Genomic DNA, 21,364 nt, shown 5'->3' with positions numbered 1-21,364 from the left:
AAAAATATTCTCTTCAATTCTTATACTAATGAAGAAACTAGAACGTGTGTATTTGATGAATATCATTTTTTATTTAGGAACAGTAGATGACTTAATTAGCTTTCTTCAAATTAGTAAGAATTGTTATGAATCGTTCCAAATGATGCACACCAACCCTAATTATTCATTCAAAACACAAAAAAAAGAATTACAAATATTCAAGGATTGTTCATCTTTAGAAACTGTCACTGGATCATTTGAATATATTAAAGATTTTCAATGTAATTTAAATGCTACTTTGTTTTTGCCTGTACAACATGGGGTATCACGAGGAGAAATGAATGAAGTTATAGAAGAATTAGTGAGTTGTGCAAAAAGAATAATTAAACTCAAATTAGTAACAAGTAGAAGTGATTTTGAAATTCACTGGAAAACATTTATTAATTTAAAAGATATAACTTTTGATTTATCTGGAGAGAGTTGGGTTCATTTTTATGATGGTTATCTTACTCTTAATCAAATATTCTTTGATAAATGGAGATTTTATGAACTTAAAGATCTTTCAGAACTTAAGAGAGTGTGTGTACAATCAATAAGTTTTAGTTGTAAACCTCCTAATGTAGAATCGTTATTAGCTTCTAAGTGGTTTGTTGAAGTAGCAAATTGGAAAAGAAAGTTATACGTGTATGGCAATCAAATTCAAAAAAGTTCTCCAAATGAAAATATTGTCCTTATTACAAATTCACTTACCAGAGAACCAAAAACATTAGTCTCTTATTTATCTTTTTGTCAAATAGATGGAAATCATTTAGACTTATTTATTAGAGATTGGAAAAAATACTATCCAACAAAAGTAATGCTTTATTCTTGTAAAACAACAACTGACATATCAATGGTTGATTCTTTAGAAGAAGTAGAATTAGGAACATCAGGTAATGGACATAAATTCATTCTTCCAAAGAATATTAAAAAAGTGAAAGTTGGTGGTGGTGTTAATACAATTGATATCTCACTTTGTCATGACATTAAATTTGAAGTCCAGTACCTTAATTTTTGGATTGAGCCATCAAAAAAAGAAATTACATCCTTGGTTGTGGATTGTACTTACCTACATGAAGACTCACTAATGAGAATAACTGAATTTGAAAATGTTAAAAAAATCATACTAAATGAGTATGACGATAAAATTATACTTCCTCCTTTGCCTGAGTCAATTACCATTGTCAAAAACTATCTGACTACTAAACAACAACCTTATGTATTTTATACTCATATTAATAAAAAAGCTCCTCGTGAATTTGATGAAGAGGATTTCTCTCATCAGAGAGGATGTATCATTAATTGACTTCTTTTTTCCTATTTCTTCTACCACTAAGGCTTTCTTAAAAAGAATAAACAATGCAAATAAAAAAAATAAAAGAAAAATAAAGAAAAAGAACAAATCATGTCATTATCAGGAAGAAACCATAAAGCAGAACAAATGTTTGCAGAAGCAAACACCCTCCAAAATAAATGGTCGTTCTTCAATAAGGAAGCGAATATGACAGATGCAGCTGAATTATTCAATAAGGCTGCTAATTTATTTAAAGCTAGTGAAGAATATGATAGAGCAGCAGAGGCATATGACCGTGCATATTTATTATCAACAAAATTAGGAGATAATTCAAGTGCAAATAAAGCAGCATTAAATAAAGCTTTATGTTTATCTAAAGGAGCACATCCAGAAGACGCAATTGCACCACTTGAAAATGTTGTTGAGAATTATATAACTAATGGATCATTTTCACAAGCAGCAAAAACAGAGCAAGAGATTGCAAAGTTATATGAAAGTATGAAGAAATATGATAAAGCTTCTGAAGCATATAAAACAGCAGCTGGGCATTATGAAATGGATAATAGACCAGCATCTGCATTACCATTTAAAATTTCAGCAGCTAAACTTGATGCATTGAGTGGACAGTTATTGAATGCATATGAAACATTTGATAAGATAGGGATGGATGCACTTAATTCAGGAGCACTTCGATTTGGAGCAAAAGAACATTTTGTTAATGCTATTATCTGCCAAATTGCTAATGATGATGAAATTGGAGCAGAAAAATCAGTTGAAAAATATAAAACAATTGACCCATCAATTTCTTCAGAAAGGGATTATAAGACTATGAGTGATATTATTGAATCAGTTAAACAAATGGATGCAGAGAAATTTAAAGGAATTATAGGTGGATATGCTCAAATGAAACAAGTTGATGAATTTAGAAAACAAATGTTTGATATCATTAAACAAAAATTAGAGGATAATGCTAATGCTGGATTACTTTAAGAAAGATGATGAATTTTTCAAACTTTATTAGTTTTTTTTTTATATTACTTTTTAATAAATCAAATAAAACAAATTGAAAGAAAGAACTATAAACACATTTAAATAATGTTTGTATCTAAATATAATGTTAAATATAATTATATTATTCAAGAAGCAAAAACATTTTTGAGTAATAATTATTATTCGCCATTACATGAAATTATTAGATATGAAATTAAAGGAAAAGATATTACACCATTAAAGGAAGAATGTATATGGTTTTATCAATCAAACTTTAGATTACTTGAAAAATATGGGAATTTTTATGATGATGACTATAAAGATCTTATTTGTTTTATTATTGAAAAATCAATTGATATAGAATATAAATTACTTTCACAAGAAAAACGAATGAATGATAATAATCGTCGACTTGCTGTTCAAACATGGATTGGAAGAATACAACGAGACCAAGAAGAACAAAACAATAATCATTCTAAAGACCTTTTTATTATTACAACAATATGTCTTATTCCTTATTTAACAGAATCTGAATTAAAAGTCATAATGAAAATATTAAAAAGGTATGATGAAATTTTAGCACAAATTGTTTATTTTATTATTAGTTATAATTTTAATGATTGTTTTGATCAAAAGAAACAGTTCAGAATGACAAAACAAGAAATAGAACGACTTAAAGTTGGAGTTGTATCTCTAATTGATATTGATCAATTAATGGTTCATACTAATGAAGAAACAAGAAATTGGATTAAAGCAGCAATAACAAAAGTTCAAGAATTATCAGTAACAGAATGTCCAAAGAGTGTTAAAGAATATATTCTTTTATATGATGGAATTGATTTTAATTGTATTAGTAAAGGATGTAAAAAATTAATTACAGTAAGAATGTCAAATTTATCTCATGGATTCATTAAATTAACATCTAAATTTAAAGCAAATCATCCATCATTTGAAATTAGTCCATCAGAACAACAACCAAATGGATCAATTATTACTCATGATTTTTATGAACTAATTCAAAAATATAAAAATGATTCTGTATGGTTAAAATATCTTGTAACATTACCATACCAATTTTATAAAGAAGGACTTGAAATAAATGGAAATGAAATTAAAGAATTATTTAAATCAATTCCTATTGCACCACTTTTAGTTTCTAATAAGAAAGAAAAAATAAACAATAAAGAATATCCAAGAGTTTATAATATCAATGCATGGGATGAAACAAATAATGATATTGAAAAAATTATAGAATGGTCAAAAACAGAAATGTATGTTTTTATCAGAACAATAAAACTATATTTTGAAATGTTTTTTGATAATACAAGTCAATTATGTACAATGAATGATTGCAAAGAATGTATTATAGATGGATATATCCATCATAAAATTGTTAATATTATTGAAGAGATTTTATCAAATTTACTTCAAAATATTTCTTATGATGAAAATATAATTCAACTAAAACAAATTACATCACTCATTACATGGATTTCAGCAAAAGTAGAAACACCAGAATTAGTTAAATATTTAACTAATCAAATTAAAATTAAAAAATTATCAAAAGATATTTGTATGATTATATTTGATAGTATTGAAGAATATTTCATTCTAAGTAAACAAAATCCTAAATTTCTTGATTTACATATTGATTTAATTAAAGAACTTGATCTAATTGGAGAGGAAAATAATAATAATGATAATAATAATACAGGAATTTGTGGAGAAGAATATCCAATGATAACATTTATTCTAACTGCTTTTAAAATGGTACAATGTAATATTGAACGAAAGAATAATAAAATTCTCTTATATTATCCAATAGATTTTGATGCAAAAATTTGTTCATTAATTTCAAAAGGAAGAAAACTTAGAAAAGAACATAGTTTATTGTTTATTTTACTAATTATAAACTATTGGTTAAACTTAGAAAGAAAAGAGTATATCTCAAAGTATAGAATTCGTCTTGATTTATTTCAGTATTGTAATGATATACAAACAAAAGAGTTATTTGAAAAATTGGCTAATGAACAATATAACCTTGGAAAAATCAATGAACTCTTATTTGAAAAATATCAACTTCAACCTGATTTACCAAATGATGAAAATGGATTTAGTGAAATGGTTAGAAGGATCATTCAAAAATATCTTCAATTCCATCCAAATGAACTATCCTCAAACAAAACTATATTAAATGAAGAAAGTTGTTATTATTTTGAGAAATTAATACCAAATAATATAGGAAAAAATAATCCAAATAAACAAAGTGATGAAATTGAAGGAAAAAAAGAAAAAAGAAATGGGAATGAATGGAAAGATGGTATGAAAGAATTTGAACAAGGAAGTCCATTAGAAACTTTTTATTCTAAAGAAATAGAATCTAGTCAGAATGACTGGGAACTTGCAGGACATCTTGCAAACTATTGTGTCCCTTATCTCAAACAAGAGTTGATTAAAACTATAGAAGAAGAAATTATTGAAAATAAAGGTGGAGAAAAATGGGAGGAAATGAAAACAACAATTTCACAAATGAAAATGAGTGAAAAAGTTGATATTTGTCAGGCAATTTATAGTAGGATTGAAGGGATGATGGGATTAGAAGATAAGAGATGGCTTAATTCAAAACGAAGAATGGTTGTTAATGAGGGAATTAATGGGTATGTCATTGGAATGATGTGTTCAAAAATAAAAGAAAATCAACTTATCAGTGAGCAAGATATCATATCATTAAGTAAAGTAGTAGGAATGAAAGAGATTGAAACGCTCATTTCCATCTTAATTCGAAAAAGAAGTACAACAATTAATATCAGTAAGTTAATTGAATCAACTATGTTAATGGAAAATAATATTGGAAAGAGATTAAGACAACTAGCTATTGAATGGTTAAACTCAGAGAAAAGATGGGATGATATTGAAAATTTTATTTATCTTGGGAATGATTTAATCTCCTCAATCAATAAGACTAAAACTAGAAATGATACTCTTCCAAAACCACCAACAAATTTAGATGAATATCATCGTCATATCACTGATCGTATTGAAGAAATAAAAAGTATACGTAGTAGTGTTATTGGAAATATTAATTGGGAAGAGGTAGGTGATGATAAGATAAAAGAGATATGGGAGAATGATATGAATGGAATTAAAGAACTTATCAAAGAACCATATGATGGAATTGAAGTGTTTGTAGAAAAGAATATTGTCAATGTTGATGACCCAACAATAGTAATGATGTGTCTTTGGATAATGATGCTCAAACAGAAAAATATTGGTTCTTCCAATATTCGAAAAATTGAAGAAAATGAAGTGAACAATTCTCATAATGGTATTAAGTGGGATCAAATTAATGAATTTAGTATAATTCTTGACCATCTAATAACTGTTGGATCCTTTACAATTAAATGTACAACATTAGAAGGAATTGAACAAATGTTTAATTGGACAAATATGACAAGCACAAAATATAAAACAATAGAGAAACTATTGACATCAAATGTTAAATTTCTTAAAAATACAAAGCTAATCCAAATGTTCAATACCTTTACATCAGAAAAACGGATCCAATATCCAAATAGATGGTTCTTTTAATTCCTTCAATAATCCAATATATTTCTAACTATGTCTTGACATCATTCATTTTTTTTGATAATAATAAATGAAGGATCAATCTTAATATTTTAAAATATTTTTTATTATTTTAGGATTTATTAGAATAAATAAAGATATAATAAATTATATTTAAATAGTACCTTTTATATTCATTTTATAATTCTCTCTTTTATTTGTTTCATGAAAAATAAAAATATTTATTTTATGTTTTATAACTCTTTGTTTATAACTTTATTTATATTACATATCCTGCATTGTTTTATGATAGTTTATAATATTCTAAAACTGTTAATATAAATTTTATTGAATGTTATTATAATCATTAGACAATAATTTTTAAGAATTATTTAACTCATTTACTAGAAAATAGGTTTTGTAAGAAGGACTTCTTTTAAAGTATTAATACAATAAAATAAAGTAGTATAAGGTTGTGTTTTTGTTATATAATCTCTTACTCATTTATTTTATTTATGGATATTTCTCTGTACATTGAAATTATTTTTGTTATTTCCTTTATCTAATAGAACATTAATATATTCACTAATTAATATTCATAGATTTAATTAAATAAGTATTCCTTTCATATTATCAGTTATCTTTCTTATTATTTATTATTTAATAAAATAACACAATGAATGTGATTATTTGAAATGAAATAAACAAGAATGAAATATATTCATATTTATATTCACTATTTCATTCATGAGCAGATGGTATGAATGAAATATTTTATTCTTCATTTCAGATAAAACGTATTTTAATAATTTCATTTCAATTACAATGATTCGTTTTGGTATGAAATATTCTAGAGATTGTTTTCCACAAAGTGTATTTGATATTCCTTTATATGAAAATGAACATTGATAACAATAGATCTTGTTTTATTATTTCTTTATAATCACAAATATCATATCCAAATCCAAATAAACAATCACTTGATTGATTACATAAACAAAATGCACATTGTTGATCTTTAATATCAAATTTCATCATTCCTTTTATTCTTCTTTTTGATTTTAATGAAAATAAAAATGATTTTGGATCATTTATATAATCATCAACTTTATCAATTTTCACATTAACATATCCTCCAAATTTATTTCCATTTGTATCTTTAATAATAATTATTATATGTTTTTTATTTATTATTCTTTGTTCAAATACTGATGTATTCTTATTCCAATTATCAATACCTGAATCAAATAGTATATTGGATACTTTTCTTGAATTCCATTCTTCTATTCATTTCATTTATTTAATTGTATTCATTCCTTCCATTATTTAATATTTTCCCTTGCTTGTAATTGCTGTATTGTGTAATCTCATTCTTCTTTCTTTTTATTAATTTTTCTTTAATTTTGTTAATTTCTTTTGTTAGTGTTTGATTTTATCTTTCATGTTCATTTCTTCAATTGAAATGATTTTATTGATTATTTCATTCCGTGTTTTACTTAGTATTTCTTCATCGGAATTACATTCTTCTATTATTTTATTCTTTATTATTTCTATTACTTTAATTGTTTCTTGACTTTTTTCTATTATTAGTTTTCTTCTTCTTTCTGTTTCATCAATCCTATCAAATATTCCTTCTCCTCTTTTAATAGCTTCTGAATATGTTTCATTTGGTTTTATTTCAAATATTTCATTTTTAATACTTCCTAAATAATATTGATAATGTTAAGTGTTTCTATTTCTTCTTTAAAGAAATGGTTGTTCTTGTTTATTAACTCTTCCATTTTAATTTAATGAATATCAGATCAAAATAAGATGATTAAATAATTAAATATGTTTATAACACATCATTTTATTTATTATTTTATCATTTTAATAAATTAATCATTAAACTTTATTTTGTTCGTTTTTTAAATAATAAAATAAAGAAGTGTTGTTTTTTTATATTTCTATTAAAACCAAAACGAAGTAATAAATAATATTACACTAGACTTTCTTTATGTCGAACACAGAGGCTATATTCTAGCTTCCTCTAGTCCTTTTGTTTCTTAGTGGTAACTTATTTTTTATTAAATAAAAACTTAAAAGAAATGTCATAGTCTTGTCAATTAAATCTTCTTTTTAAGCTAAATATCTTCAGAATCAGTTAAAATTTCAATATCATTTTCTACTTCTTGTGGAATACCAACTATTTTTTCTAAGGTCTTTGGATTATTGACTGCATCAAGAACCATTTCCACTCCACTTTTTGTGTATGCCTCTTTGATTGCTTCTGAACAAGCAATACATTTACTATAAGCAGATCCAACACCTTCTTCAATTTTCCATGTGTTTAGATATCCACGTAATTGGTGAGGAATGTATCCTTCTCCAGAAGTTGGTGCTTTAGAATGGAGTGGATGATGAATCATTGAAATAAGTATTTCAACAGCTAAAGCAGAAGCAATATAAGAAATTCCAGGTCTAGTAACAGTGCATTGTTGGTCAAGAGTTCTTCTTGACAAAGAATCAGTTGGTGCAACAATATCAGCACAGAAATAACATGAAGGTTTATGTTCTTTATCCAAAGAACTATCTCCGTGTCTCATAACAACAAAAGAATCAAATCCAAGTCCAACGGTAATACAAATTTTGTTATAAACAGAGCATAGCATTGAAGGTAACCATCTGCATTCTCTTGAATCACCAAGTAAAAACACAACGTCATGTTCTTGCACTAATTGGTCAAGCAATAAAATATCTTTCTTTGTTGGTTCAATTTCTTTCTCTCCAATAGGATGACCAGGCATTGGAATTGACATAACAATTCCTTTAGATTTCATTCCAGGAAATACTTCTTTAACCATTTCTGCTGCTCTTTGAGCTTTATACTTTTTATCAACACAATCTTCAAATTTATATAAACTTTGTCTTACTGGATTTGAATATGATATAATTCCATTATCTACAAATGTTATATTTTGAACTCCCCATCCCATTAACACACGTGAAACATTACACCCTAATGTCCCTGCTCCAATTAATAAACACTTTGTGGCTTGAATAGCTGGAAGATCTAAATTTCTAAATAATTGCCATTTCATTAATTGCAAATTTAAATCAACAGCTTGACTAGCTAACATTTCTGGATTCATTGACTCTGCAAGGTGATGAATTTGTGTAGCAATTTTGCCTGTTGATTTTACAGTAAACCATCCACTACTTCCTTTAAGTGGTTCTTCTAAATGAGTTAATTTTAATGTAAAACTATTATTTGGTCTAATACAATGAATAATATCCATTTTATGATGAATAAGAGTTCTAACAGTCCATCCTGGTGTTTCTTTTACTGGAGATAAGTCAAGAATATAAGCCTCATTATCTCCTTTTTTTAAAGGTTCAAATTGGTTATTTAATACTATACAATTCTTTTCTTTAAATTTATTTAATAAACCATTTGATTCTTCATTATTTATATTTACAAACTCTCCAATTACTTTATGTTGTTTTGGAACAGGACACCCTCCAATGAAATGAAAGTCATACTTTTTTAAATCACCATATGCTATTAATATGAATTTAGCTACAACAGAATAATCCTCTTCATATAATTTCATACATCTCTCAGAAAATTCTGTAAATATTGCCTTTTTATCACTTTCTTTAAATGAAATAAGTGTGTTGTAATTTAATAACTCACCTTCAATACAACTTTCATGTCTTTCAAAAGAGGCATGTGTCAATCTAATAATATTACTTCCTGGTTCAATACTACCATAAATTGGAATAACTTTTTCACTTAATTTAAATATTTCTAATTTTCTTCTTGTAAACTCATGCCAAAATGTGACATCAATTTGTAAATCTAATGGAAGTGTTTTAACTGCTGTCATCTAATTATTCATTTAAAGTTCCTTTAGAATATTTTAGATCATTTAAGTATAAATGTCATATAAAACGATATTATAATAAATGTTATTTAAAGCAAATATAAAAAATTAATAAATAATAATTATGAAATAATAAATCTAAATAATTAAAAATATTATTATTTGAGTAATTAACCCTATTAGTTTTCTTTCATACCCTAAAAATTCACAGGTCGAATCGGAATGAGTTCAAGACCATTTGTAACCATTTATGATGGAATTACTGGAGAAGCTGAAAAAACACCAGTCAGACTTCCAGCAGTTTTTCTTGCACCAATTAGAGGAGATGTAGTTCATTTCGTTTATAGAAATCAAAGTAAAAACACTAGACAACCAGAAGGAGTATCAACTGAAGCTGGTAAACAACACTCAGCTATTTCATGGGGAACTGGAAGAGCTGTAGCTAGAATTCCAAGAATCAGTGGATCAGGATCAGGAAGAAACGGACAAGGTGCTTTTGGTAATATGACTAGAAAGGGTCATATGTTCTCTCCACTTAAGAACTTCAGAAAATGGCAAAGAAAAACACCAAAACAAATGAGAAGATTTGCTGTTGCTTCATGTATTGCTGCTTCAGCTGTTCCAGCTCTTGTTTCAGCACGTGGACATCATATTGCTGGAGTACCACAAATTCCATTAGTTGTTAATTCAAAATCAATTTCAGTTATTAAGAAGACCAAACAAGCTGTTTATCTCTTAAAGAAAATTAATGCTTATTCAGATGTTCTTAAAGTTATTGCTTCAAAGACTGTTCGTGCTGGTCAAGGAAAAATGAGAGGAAGAAAGATTAAGGAAAGAAAGGGACCATTAGTTGTTTATGGTAATGATGATCTTCAAGCTGTTAAAGCATTTAGAAATATTCCAGGTGTAGATACATGCCGTGTTGAAAATCTTTCAGTTCTTAATCTTGCACCAGGATGTCATATGGGTAGATTCATTATTTGGACAGAATCAGCATTCAAGAAACTTAACACTATCTTTGGAACTCAAAAGAAGATGGCACAAGGTAAATCAGGATTTAGAATTGCTCATGCTCAAATGGCTGTTCCAGATATGAAGAGAGTTGTTGTTGCTGCTGAAAAAGCTAAACTTCTTAGAGCTAAAATTGTTTTACCAAAAGTACCAAAGAGAACAAATCCACTTAAGAACTGGGCTGCTATGGTCAAATTAAATCCATATGCTAAAATTGCTTCACATAAACTTGCACAAGTTGCTAAAGCACAAGCAGCACATAAAGCACAATATGCAGCTAAAGTTGAAAAGATTCTTGCAGCTAAGAAAGAAGCATTAAATCAATCAGTTGCTAAGAGATTTGTTAAAGCACAAAAAGTAGATGGAAAGGTTGTTAAAGTAAAAGTTGAAAATAATCTTCTTAAAGGTACTGTTAAGAGAACTGCTAAACAAGCTGCTTATATGAAGAAGTATGATGGAATCGTTAAGGCAAATGCCAAGAAATATGCTGAAAAAATTGGATTCTAAGAGAAGATAATAATGAAGTTGTTTTGGTTTATTATTTCTTATTTTTATTTATTTTTGATATAAATAAATAAAGAAAAAACAAAAAATGATAAAAAATGTAATTAATACAATTATTATTAATGTTAATTGAATGATTTAGAATATAATAATTTCATGGTGGTATTGGTTGTGTAATTTGAATAACTACTACTGAAATATTATCAGGACTATTCTTTTCATAGGCAATATTTCTAATGTTAACTGCTTGTTGTTCTAAACTAAATATAGGATTTGTTAATTCATTAAATAATTCACATCTAAAAGTGAATAATTATTATTTTTATTAAACAATAAACAAACGGTATTGATGATATTCCATCAGAAGCAACAATAATTGAATCTATTTCTTTTAATGGAATTGAAATTATTGTTGGTTCATTTGTTAATGGAGGGTGAAGTGATTTATCACCAAGTGAACGAGTGAGTACAATTTTAGAATTTACTCTTTTTGTTCCATTAATGTCTACAACACTCCCACCACAATTAAGAATTCTTTTTACCTCTTCTTCATTACTTGTGTTATGGTCAATAGATATTTTCTTTACTTGTTTATTTGATTTTATATAAATTGGTGAATCTCCAATATAACAAAATATAACATCATCCTCTCTAATAATAACTATTGATGCAGTTGTTCCTGACGCAGTTGTAAATGATATTAATTGTTGTAGTTCATTAAATATATTATTTAAATGTTCTTGATAGTGGTCTGATTTAATTAAATATTCATCTAATAATTTATGAAAAGTTTCCATTGCTTTTTTGGCTGCGTCTTTTCCATTATGACCATCAAACACACCGATATAATCAATTCCATCAAATAATTCTCCTTTAATCATAACCATATCTTCCATGTATATTCTTCTACCAATAGTTTGTGATACATTAATATTAAATCTTTTAGAAGATGAATATGTTTGTTTCTAAAATAAAGGTTAGTTATTCTTCCTAAACATAATTATGAATAATATAAAATTAAAAACTCTTATTAATCCATAACAAACACACAACAATTGATCTTCTTCATTCTCATCAAATGACTGTCCTGTTTTAAGTCGTTTAATTTCTCCATTCCTTGAAACCAAATATGAAGAAGATAATAGTGGAAGGGTAAGTCCTCCAGATATTAACACTTTTCCATTAATTATAACTGGTCGTTCTTCTCCATAGAACGTACTTTTTCCTGTTGCCCCAATTGATCTAACTCTTTTGTGGGGGATTCTCGTTTTTGGTAATTCAGGTGAAGAGGTAGAAAGACGTGTTATGGCACTCATTTTATTTTAACTAATAAAGTTTTTTTATCTTTTTTTAAAAAAACTTTTTCTTCATCAATATGCATTTCATTTGAAAACATCAAATGTATTTTTAGAATTAATATTTATAGAAAACGTTTTTTTTTTGTTTTCTTTTTTTGTTATATAGTCAGTTTTTCAAAAGTGACGCTATAGACAAATTCTAAATTTTATAATAAGTTAATTTAATTTATTTATTAGTTACTAAAATGGTTTATGTTAATATTTTGCCATTACGAAATATAATTTTAGTTGAGGGTAGTTAAAAACAGAATAAATTAAATAAAAATTATACATCTTTTTTTATGATGTACTATAAATTTGAGACAGTTGTAACTTAATTTAACATACAAAATCAGTTAAATCTTTCATTGTATATTTAAATAGTTAAGTTTGTATTGATTTAATTAGAGTGAAACAAGTTAAAAAATATGATTTTTTAGTTTTTGTAGTAATTAAGTCTAAGAGAACTATTAATCCAATTTAGTAAACATGAATAATTCTACAATTTGTTAGATATGACAAAAAAACTAAAACTAATTCTTTTTTTTTTTTGCAAGTTGAATAAAAATTTTTATGTAATCATCATAGGTCATAGTATTATTTGAATGATAGTAAAATAATACAATTGTTTTTATTACTAAATTTATTTTATATTATAAAGTAACATTTTAACATATTTCATAATTAAGATGAATGGTGCAAAACAATGTCGTATAGTTATCAAATCTAATTTATTAATACAATGATATCATCCTTGTTTATTAATTTCAAATTCTAATTGACAAAATAAAATAACTATAAAATTGAAAAATATGAATTTCAAATAGAAGAATATAGAAAATCATTAGAATAATATGTAAAATAAAAGATAAGTTATCTTTTGTTTAGTTATTATAGAAATTGTATTTTGATATTGGATAGAATCAAATACAATTTTTTGGTTCTTGATTTATTTATAGTAATAAAATAAATATAAAATTTAACAAAATGTTTTATTAATATAATTTAAGTAAATTTAAATAATAGGTTAATAAAAATAAATTTATAATCAATAAATTAATAAAAATAAATAGGCTTCTATAAAAAATATTCACAATTTTTTTATTTTGAATTTTTTTTATAGCTATTTTATTTATTTCAAAACTTCTAAATGATTTTTCTTAATGGATATAGATATAGATATAAAATTATTGACTCTTTTTATCAAAATGAACTAATTAATTTCAACAGTTACTATTTTAAAGAAATACTTAGTTATAGTTACTGTCATTATGAAATTGATATAAAAAAAGAAAGAAAGACATGACTTGTATTTAATACTATTTCTATTCTTCTTATGCTTGTTATTTAACAATAAGTAATATTTTAAATGTATCAACATTGTATAAAAATTTATAAATAAAATTAAATGTAATTAATGGTATGTAGTCACACAAAGCAAACTTAATAATACTTGATAAACAGTTTTGTGAAAAGAAAAAATGAATCAGAATTACTTCAAATAATATTAAATATAAACTGGTTAAAAACTGACTAGAAAAATGAATAAAGAAACATTAAGTAAAAAAAGAATAAATGTTTTATGAAGAAAGAAATAAAAAAACTAGCAAAATAGAGAGTCTTTAAGAGGTATAAAAAAGATATGTTTTATTTTTATAATAATTAATAAAAATAAAATTAAATTAATGTATCTATGACTTTAAGAAATTATATAATTTTAATTTTACAATAATAAGGTTTTTACATATAGAAATTAAGTAAATTCTTTTGTTCTATTACCTTTATAACCTAAGAACATGTATTCAATCTTTATTTCATGTTATTTGCTAATTTAATAAAAAGTGTTTATTTACATAAAAGAAAAATTATATTTAACCTTAACTCCTTTGTGTAGTGATATTATCTTCTTGTATATTTTCATTTCTTCAGTAGATCTACCTTTCTCAATCTTTTTAAACACACTCTTTTGTGCTCTCGTACTTTTCTCTAGTTAAGGCCCATGAGAATAACCAAAGAAAAAACTAATCCAATTCCAATAATTGAAATTTGTGTGTTAATACCTTTTAACGATGAGTAATTGCAAAAAAAGATTCTTTTAAACAATGAAAAAAAAGAAAGGTTAAAGAAATAAAATAATGAAGAGAATGAAAGTAGAAATAAAATATAAAACTAATACAGAAAACTTAAAATAAAATAATAACCAGATAGACTTAGAGTGAAATAAAGCACTGAATTATTAATAAAAAGTATTGCCCATATCAAAAAGTATTGGTTTGTGTCATAATTACTACTATTTAACAGAATTAATAATATAAATATTTGCTCTTTATAATACTAAGTATTAGAAAAGGATTTTTTTAATATTTAAATAATTTTTTCATAAATAAAAGAAATAGAGCAATCTTAAATTAAGAAAAAATTTAACTTAATTATTAAAATAGCATATTCTTAAATAGTGGCAGTTGTAAGATTGTAAATTCACAATATAGCACATCAACAAAAGACTTTGTTAATACAAAGAGTGATAAAAAAGCTAATAACAATTATAGTATTGTAACTTCTCAAAACAATGAAAATATGAATAAGCAAATAAATACCATTAATTAATTTATTTTTTCTTTTTTTTTTAAATTAAATTATTCTTGAATTTATAACACTAACGATAGATCAGTACTTACCAATTTATGAAACAAAACTTATTTTAAATTATGAGAATTAAAATATATAATTTAACACGTATTTTCTGTGATATTTACTCCTAAAAGAGAGCATAATCTCTCTGTTTGAGAGATAGCAGTTTCAAATAATTCAGTTGAAAGACCATGATCATCTATCTGTAAGTTAGGTTGTTTAACTGTAATAAAATCATCTGCTTTTACAATACTATATTTCTGTAGTTTTGTTATTTCTTGACCAATGACTCTATCACATTCATCACAATATTGCTGTAATTCTAAGTCCATCATTTCAAAAATTTGTTCTGGAATAACTGGTGGTAGTCCTTGTGAACAACACCTATCAACAGCTTCATTTAAATGTTTTTTTGTAATTTCTATTTGTTCTTTTAATTGTTCTATTGCATTATCAAAATCAGAGTTAAACTGGTTGTATGTGTCTTCTATCTTTTTAGCTAATTAAATAAGTTTTTGTAAGTTTAGAATATAAAATTTATTCATCAAACTATAATCAAAAATCATTTTATCAATGACTTGTTCTTCAACTGTCATAATATTTTTCGCTTTTTTAATTCTTTTTCTTGAGTTTTTATATTTTTTATGTTTTATAATTTATATAATAACATTTAACATGATGAATCATCTCTGATAAGTGTCAGACTCAAAAAAGTCAATGCATAAAACTAATTCGTAAAAATTAATCCAAGACAAAACAGAAACTGAGGGTTATAGTTTAGTGTTACTTTATCTTTTGTTACAAATAATTTCTTGAAAACCCCAAAAACAGATAATAACAATATAATAAAAAATACCCATCCAATATTGTCATCGTGGAACCTCGTCAGATCGATTAAAATGATTTGAAAATTTTTCTTCTTGTTTTGATAGTTAAGTTAACTAAAACAAATAAGTTTTGAAAAAAGAAAAAAAGGTTCTTTATGTTATTGGGAGGAGAATTATATGAATCTAGTAAAAAATAATAACGATTAAATCAAAGGAAAAAAGGAAAAAGAAAACAAAAACAATAGAAATGTATTGACGTTGGTAATTTAAAGATTATATATATAAAAAGAACTGAGAACTATTTGTATTAAATCAGGAGTTAGAAATGTCTGAAGAGGTATGCTATGTTTGCAAAAAACCATTTGAAGATGATGAAGACCCAATTGAAATTATGAAAGGAAAATATCTTGTTCATGAAGATTGTTTTGTATGTGCTGAATGTGGGGAGCCATTAGAAAAATATTTTATGAAAGATAAAAAATTAATGTGTAAAAGCTGTGCTTGTCCAAAGTGTAAAGTTTGTGGAGAAGCAATTGAAGGAAAGATTATTCGTGTTGAAGAAGATAGATATCATCCAGATTGTTTCAAATGCCCAGAATGTGGTACAGTTATTGGAACTAATGATTATAAAATTAGAGATGGTAAAGTATTGTGTATGGCTTGTGCTGATAAACAATAAATAATACTTCAGTTTTTTTTTCTTATTTATCATTTTATTATTTTAATTAAATAGGAAAAAAGAGAAGATTTGCTAGATTAAAATCTTTAATCTTTTTGAATATAAGATTGAGAAAATCACATGAAAAGTCAGTTATTCAAAAGATTATTGTTGAAAAGAAAAAATAAGACGTTGTGAGATATGGCATTTCATGTTTGTCATCGAATCACATTTCCTAAAAATGTAATCTCTATTCAAGAATGTCCAATTAATTCATCTTTGATTGCATTTCAATCTAGTTCTAGTGTTGTTTATTTATTAAATAGTAAAACAATGAAAGAAATTGCTTGGATTGATTCACATAAATCATCAATTGTTTCTTCTTGTTGGGAAAATGATAACATATTCATTTCTTTTGAAGATGGTGTTTTATTACATTATATCATGACTGCAAAAAATTCAGAAATATTTACATTTATGAAAACACCTGTTCACAACTTGTGTTTTTATAAGAATAAATTGTATGGGGTAATACCTTCTCCTACTAAGTCCTCTATCATTCAGATTAACTCAATTTCTAAACGACCTCCAATTTTCACAACTAAAGAGATGATTACCTCTATGGTTATTTCAAATGACTGTATAGTTATTTCTCTTAGAAAATCTCTTATAACACTTAATCTTCAAGGTAAAGTGTTAAACAAGTATTCCTTTGATAAGAATCCATTAACATTAGTTGCTCAATGTTGCAGTTTTAAAAGAAAGTATGCACACCCTTATTCTCATATTAAAGAAACTAATATTGTTTCAGCTTTTTCTACTTCTGGAGATGTTTATTTTATTGAAGTAATAAATCATAGTCAATTGCGTTTTATGAAGAAATGTACATTATCTAATCAATTTATTCAATCTATTGCAATTGATCCTTATTCTTCTTCCTGGGATCGTCTGAACTTTTGTGTTGCTTTTGGAAACAAATGTTTGTCTTGTTCAACTTCTAATTTTGATACAGAAGAAATTATTACAACTGAAAAACCACCAATTATTTCTCTTCTTTTTACCACGAAGAGCCGACTTTATATCTCTTCTCATTCTGGAGAAGTTATTGTAGGAGAGTGGGTTGAAAATTAAAAGTAATTTTATTTATTTATTAGTTTTACAATTTATCCTTCTTTATGACTCTAAAAGGAAAAAAGAACAAAAAAAGGTAAAAGATTATAACAGGATGGATTCTTCATTAAAATATCCAGAGATTGGTGATGAATTTGATCCACGATATCATGTTTTAATTCCATCAAAACACGACGTTCAAGATCGTAGTGATAATCCTCACTGGAACTCATATGAAGAAATTTTTCGTGACAATTTTCCTGTGAGAAAGTTTGAAGTTCAAGAAATTCCAGGAAAGGGAAGGGGATTAGTTTGTACTGATAAAATCCATCAAGGAGAAATGGTTTTCAAAGAAAAAGCTTCAGTATTTTATGAAGGACCAGAAGAAGACGATGATATGAAGGATTCAACATATTATATGGTTAAAAGCATTTATTTTGGAACAGCATTTTGCACTGTCCAATTAGCAATTCAACTTGGACAAAATCCTGATAGAGTAGAAGAGTTTAGTGAACATGTCGATTTTATGTATCAAGACTTGTTAAAAGATGATATTCTTGAATACCCAGTTAAACGTGAAGACATAGCTAAAATTGTTAATGGAATTCATACAAATTCTTTTGCATTAGATTTTCTTGATGGCTATGCATTATTTATGGCATGTAGTTTATGTAATCATTCATGCAGAGAAAATATGGGGTGGCACACTGTTGGAGATACAATGTATTGGACTGCATTGCAAGATATTGAGGTTGGAACTGAATTAACAATCTCATATACCTTTCCTTCTATTCTTCCTCATAGATTAAAATATTTTAAGGAGAATTATGGATTTATTTGTGACTGTCCACTTTGTAGTGGACCAAGTGACCCATGGAGAGCATTTAAATGTGGTTGTGGAGGAAGAATTTATCAAGAACCAGAAGGATGGATTTGTCATCAATGTCATAAAATATGTACCCAAGAAGAAATTAATGAGTTTATTAATGAAGAAGTAGCTTTCAAAAAATTAAAAAAACCAAAGAGGATTCAACACTTCTATAATAAAACAAGAAAAATGGATAATTCACACATTTATATGTTTAAAACATTAAGAAGTTTTGTCTTTGATGAGAAATGTCCAAATCCATTGATATTATTTGAAGATTATCTTGTTCCAATTGCAAAATATCAAAGCTCACTCTGTCATAGTAGATTATATTCTGCAATTCTTGAACAGTTTGGTGTTGCACTATTAAAATATGCTAAAAAATTTCCTTTTCAAAATCAGTTCTGTCAAGATAAAGCCAAGAAAATATTTAAAATAGCATATGATTATCGTTGTTCATTGGGTATGGGAATTACTGGATATGCAGCACAAGAATATATTGAATGTCTTGAATTATTTGATGAACATAAATTAGAGAAATATACTGAATATGTTGAATATTAACAATAAAATGAAATAAAAGTATTCTTGTGGTGATTATTTCTTTTTAGTTCTTTGGAAAATTTTTTTGTTAATTTTAATTGGAAAAGTCAAAATTAATTTTGTTTTTTTTTTTTAATATTAATTAAAAGAAATTCAATTTTGTTAAAAAAGAATATTTCATAAATAAATTATAGTATTATCTTTCTAATTTAAAAGTATTTATTATTATAATTAACAAAATTGTATGAATAAATAGATAGTGTTGTCAAATTTTTTCAAAAATTCAGTGATGTCGTTTTCTGTTAAAATAACTCCAATAAAAAAGTTTTATTAATAGGACTAATACAACAAAAAAAAAAGAATTTCACAATTAAACAAATTGTTGAATGAAATCCATATTTAATAATAATTAAATAATAAACATAAAGAGTTATAATAGTTAAATTGTTAATGAACCTAAATGGAATAGAAAAACAAAAAATGTATATTCAATTTAAAAGTTTTAAGAGAATAATACTTTTAAAATAGTTTTTGAAAATATTCCTTTCTTATTTTTTTTTTATAACTCTCAAACACTCCATTATTTTTTTCGTTTAAAACTTAAATAAATAAATATTTTATTAAAATTATTTCTACAAGTAGTTTTAGTTATTTCAGTCGTTATTTTTCTTGTTTTGTGAGGTTTTGTAGACCCCTTCTATTAAAGTGACAAATCACTCTCCAAAAAATTAATGAGTTAAAAAAAAATTGGTTATGGATTGAAAAAAGATAATTCAAAACAAATAATTTAAATGGAATTTTTATTTTTAATCATTCTAATAAAAAAGTAATTTTTCTATTAAAGTATTTTTAAACCTTCTTTCTATTTTGTAAGTGATTATTTTAAATCTTCAAAAGAATCTTTATTTACTATCGGATTCGTAGATGCAGATGGCGTCAAGTTATTCCCCAAGAAGCCAATTTGAGAAAACAAGAAATTATATGGCCTGCCAACAAGCTATACTCATTGGTTTACTTAATGAAGAGTTTAAAGTAATTATTCAAAAACCAGTTAAAAAGGCTTCTGTTACACAACAATATTTAAACATTAGATTAATTCAACGAAAAAGTGATGTTATAGAAATAGATCGTTTTGTAGAAGAACGATGTGCTGAAAGAAAAGAACATGACATTAATTCTGGGGTGTCTATAAGTGCAGCAAAACAAAGAGTAGGAAAAAATAAAATTACTGAGCTAAATCTGTTATTAATTGATATACTTAATATGTTAGGGTACACCTTCACAACAACTACATCAGAAGGGAAAAATGGTGCAATGAAAAATGAAAGTATTAAAAGTGTTTATAGAAATGGGAAATATTTATGTGGCAAAGAGGGTATTGTTAATATTGGAAAGAAAATAAATAAATACCTCTGTGAATTAATTGAAAGAAATAATGAAATCACAATTGATTATAATGATGTTTCCTTAAGAGAATATATCAATAGTTTGGTATCTTTATAGTGTTAATTTACATTTAAAAAATTATTTTCTTATTATTTTATATTTTTTTTCTTTTAGGATTCGAAGGTAGCACGTCAGAGACACCACACAGATCCCTAAAATATTTCCATCCTTCGATTCCCCCCAGTTATGGACTGGTTATGACGTTGCGTTTGGTTAGAAAAACATCTTACCCAGTACTGCAAGAATAGCAGTGTTTATTATGTACAATGACAGAATATCATTGACAATAAACGAATGGGTATTTATAAAGATGTTATTATTACTTGTTAGAATACAAGTATAATTGATAATATAAGAAAGATTATCAAAAGAAAAGGGTCAAGTGGATGAGGCTAAAAGAATATTAGCCCAAAGCAATACAATGGTAATTATATACTCTCCTTAAAATAAGAAAATAAAAAAGAAGAAATCTAAACCCAAAGAAGAAGAAATTTAAACCCATCAAAATTAAAAAGAAATTAAATAATGAATATTTAAATAAGGGATGTTTAAATACTCTATTCCACATCAAAAATGAGAAAAGAAAATTCTCACAGTTCAACAACTAAAAGCAAAGAATAAGCCAATAGTTGAAGAACAAATACTTTTAAGCGAAGGGACGGGATTAGTAGTCTCCCCTGAGCAAGGAACAATAGAA

General features: G+C 25.7%; 11 protein-coding genes across 11 annotated transcripts, besides 35 other annotated features; 8 read left to right on the top strand and 3 right to left on the bottom strand.

Moving 5' to 3' along the window:
- Window positions 1-55: 55 nt before the first annotated feature.
- Window positions 56-1,324, top strand: EDI_129020 (uncharacterized protein; the record flags this gene model as incomplete). The annotated part of the gene is made up of 1 exon (XM_001741312.1): window positions 56-1,324. The coding sequence occupies one exon, from the start codon at window positions 56-58 to the stop codon at window positions 1,322-1,324; it is 1,269 nt and encodes a 422-aa protein (XP_001741364.1).
- Window positions 1,325-1,363: 39 nt separating this feature from the next.
- Window positions 1,364-1,421: a microsatellite.
- Window positions 1,422-1,423: 2 nt separating this feature from the next.
- EDI_129010 (soluble nsf attacment protein, putative) lies at window positions 1,424-2,302 on the top strand (the record flags this gene model as incomplete). Its single annotated transcript, XM_001741311.1, has 1 exon — window positions 1,424-2,302. The coding sequence occupies one exon, from the start codon at window positions 1,424-1,426 to the stop codon at window positions 2,300-2,302; it is 879 nt and encodes a 292-aa protein (XP_001741363.1).
- A 23-nt stretch (window positions 2,303-2,325) lies between these two features.
- Window positions 2,326-2,449: a sequence feature (AT_rich).
- Window positions 2,408-5,890, top strand: EDI_129000 (uncharacterized protein; the record flags this gene model as incomplete). Its single annotated transcript, XM_001741310.1, has 1 exon — window positions 2,408-5,890. The coding sequence occupies one exon, from the start codon at window positions 2,408-2,410 to the stop codon at window positions 5,888-5,890; it is 3,483 nt and encodes a 1,160-aa protein (XP_001741362.1).
- Window positions 2,892-2,920: a sequence feature (AT_rich).
- Window positions 3,825-3,863: a sequence feature (AT_rich).
- Window positions 3,989-4,013: a microsatellite.
- An 81-nt stretch (window positions 5,891-5,971) lies between the features above and the next one.
- Window positions 5,972-6,126: a sequence feature (AT_rich).
- A 73-nt stretch (window positions 6,127-6,199) lies between these two features.
- Window positions 6,200-6,262: a sequence feature (AT_rich).
- A 210-nt stretch (window positions 6,263-6,472) lies between these two features.
- Window positions 6,473-7,590: a repeat region.
- Window positions 7,294-7,790: a repeat region.
- A 132-nt stretch (window positions 7,791-7,922) lies between these two features.
- Window positions 7,923-7,943: a sequence feature (AT_rich).
- Window positions 7,944-7,989: 46 nt separating this feature from the next.
- EDI_128990 (autophagy protein, putative) lies at window positions 7,990-9,735 on the bottom strand (the record flags this gene model as incomplete). Its single annotated transcript, XM_001741309.1, has 1 exon — window positions 7,990-9,735. The coding sequence occupies one exon, from the start codon at window positions 9,733-9,735 to the stop codon at window positions 7,990-7,992; it is 1,746 nt and encodes a 581-aa protein (XP_001741361.1).
- Window positions 9,736-9,802: 67 nt separating this feature from the next.
- Window positions 9,803-9,896: a sequence feature (AT_rich).
- Window positions 9,897-9,954: 58 nt separating this feature from the next.
- EDI_128980 (60S ribosomal protein L4, putative) lies at window positions 9,955-11,250 on the top strand (the record flags this gene model as incomplete). The annotated part of the gene is made up of 1 exon (XM_001741308.1): window positions 9,955-11,250. The coding sequence occupies one exon, from the start codon at window positions 9,955-9,957 to the stop codon at window positions 11,248-11,250; it is 1,296 nt and encodes a 431-aa protein (XP_001741360.1).
- Window positions 11,251-11,277: 27 nt separating this feature from the next.
- Window positions 11,278-11,402: a sequence feature (AT_rich).
- On the bottom strand, window positions 11,402-12,563 carry EDI_128970 (protein phosphatase 1K, mitochondrial precursor, putative; the record flags this gene model as incomplete). The annotated part of the gene is made up of 3 exons (XM_001741307.1): window positions 11,402-11,546; window positions 11,590-12,212; window positions 12,294-12,563. The coding sequence occupies 3 exons, from the start codon at window positions 12,561-12,563 to the stop codon at window positions 11,402-11,404; spliced, it is 1,038 nt and encodes a 345-aa protein (XP_001741359.1).
- Window positions 11,556-11,577: a sequence feature (AT_rich).
- Window positions 12,244-12,271: a sequence feature (AT_rich).
- Window positions 12,562-12,606: a sequence feature (AT_rich).
- A 139-nt stretch (window positions 12,607-12,745) lies between these two features.
- Window positions 12,746-12,781: a sequence feature (AT_rich).
- A 72-nt stretch (window positions 12,782-12,853) lies between these two features.
- Window positions 12,854-12,875: a sequence feature (AT_rich).
- Window positions 12,876-13,196: 321 nt separating this feature from the next.
- Window positions 13,197-13,244: a sequence feature (AT_rich).
- Window positions 13,245-13,531: 287 nt separating this feature from the next.
- Window positions 13,532-13,722: a sequence feature (AT_rich).
- A 245-nt stretch (window positions 13,723-13,967) lies between these two features.
- Window positions 13,968-14,003: a sequence feature (AT_rich).
- Window positions 14,004-14,214: 211 nt separating this feature from the next.
- Window positions 14,215-14,319: a sequence feature (AT_rich).
- A 363-nt stretch (window positions 14,320-14,682) lies between these two features.
- Window positions 14,683-14,778: a microsatellite.
- A 157-nt stretch (window positions 14,779-14,935) lies between these two features.
- Window positions 14,936-15,024: a sequence feature (AT_rich).
- Window positions 15,025-15,182: 158 nt separating this feature from the next.
- Window positions 15,183-15,225: a sequence feature (AT_rich).
- A 55-nt stretch (window positions 15,226-15,280) lies between these two features.
- Window positions 15,281-15,317: a sequence feature (AT_rich).
- Window positions 15,314-15,811, bottom strand: EDI_128960 (uncharacterized protein; the record flags this gene model as incomplete). Its single annotated transcript, XM_001741306.1, has 2 exons — window positions 15,314-15,714; window positions 15,766-15,811. The coding sequence occupies 2 exons, from the start codon at window positions 15,809-15,811 to the stop codon at window positions 15,314-15,316; spliced, it is 447 nt and encodes a 148-aa protein (XP_001741358.1).
- A 34-nt stretch (window positions 15,812-15,845) lies between these two features.
- Window positions 15,846-15,882: a sequence feature (AT_rich).
- Window positions 15,883-16,367: 485 nt separating this feature from the next.
- On the top strand, window positions 16,368-16,721 carry EDI_128950 (pinch, putative; the record flags this gene model as incomplete). The annotated part of the gene is made up of 1 exon (XM_001741305.1): window positions 16,368-16,721. The coding sequence occupies one exon, from the start codon at window positions 16,368-16,370 to the stop codon at window positions 16,719-16,721; it is 354 nt and encodes a 117-aa protein (XP_001741357.1).
- Window positions 16,722-16,733: 12 nt separating this feature from the next.
- Window positions 16,734-16,774: a sequence feature (AT_rich).
- Window positions 16,775-16,901: 127 nt separating this feature from the next.
- EDI_128940 (uncharacterized protein) lies at window positions 16,902-17,831 on the top strand (the record flags this gene model as incomplete). Its single annotated transcript, XM_001741304.1, has 1 exon — window positions 16,902-17,831. One exon carries the CDS (start codon window positions 16,902-16,904, stop codon window positions 17,829-17,831), a length of 930 nt encoding a protein of 309 aa, XP_001741356.1.
- Window positions 17,824-17,853: a sequence feature (AT_rich).
- Window positions 17,854-17,925: 72 nt separating this feature from the next.
- On the top strand, window positions 17,926-19,242 carry EDI_128930 (set and mynd domain containing protein, putative; the record flags this gene model as incomplete). The annotated part of the gene is made up of 1 exon (XM_001741303.1): window positions 17,926-19,242. One exon carries the CDS (start codon window positions 17,926-17,928, stop codon window positions 19,240-19,242), a length of 1,317 nt encoding a protein of 438 aa, XP_001741355.1.
- Window positions 19,243-19,330: 88 nt separating this feature from the next.
- Window positions 19,331-19,456: a sequence feature (AT_rich).
- Window positions 19,457-19,616: 160 nt separating this feature from the next.
- Window positions 19,617-19,642: a sequence feature (AT_rich).
- A 171-nt stretch (window positions 19,643-19,813) lies between these two features.
- Window positions 19,814-19,848: a sequence feature (AT_rich).
- Window positions 19,814-19,853: a sequence feature (AT_rich).
- Window positions 19,854-20,001: 148 nt separating this feature from the next.
- Window positions 20,002-20,075: a sequence feature (AT_rich).
- A 70-nt stretch (window positions 20,076-20,145) lies between these two features.
- On the top strand, window positions 20,146-20,724 carry EDI_128920 (uncharacterized protein; the record flags this gene model as incomplete). Its single annotated transcript, XM_001741302.1, has 1 exon — window positions 20,146-20,724. The coding sequence occupies one exon, from the start codon at window positions 20,146-20,148 to the stop codon at window positions 20,722-20,724; it is 579 nt and encodes a 192-aa protein (XP_001741354.1).
- Window positions 20,725-20,726: 2 nt separating this feature from the next.
- Window positions 20,727-20,774: a sequence feature (AT_rich).
- Window positions 20,775-20,781: 7 nt separating this feature from the next.
- Window positions 20,782-21,364: part of a repeat region that runs on past the window's edge.

Source organism: Entamoeba dispar, genomic scaffold (genome assembly GCF_000209125.1).
Source record: "Entamoeba dispar SAW760 scf_1105229463703 genomic scaffold, whole genome shotgun sequence".
In the NCBI taxonomy this organism is placed as follows: domain Eukaryota; phylum Evosea; order Mastigamoebida; family Endamoebidae; genus Entamoeba; species Entamoeba dispar.
Note: the sequence above shows the minus strand (reverse complement) of the source record. Positions and strands in the feature narration are given on the sequence as shown.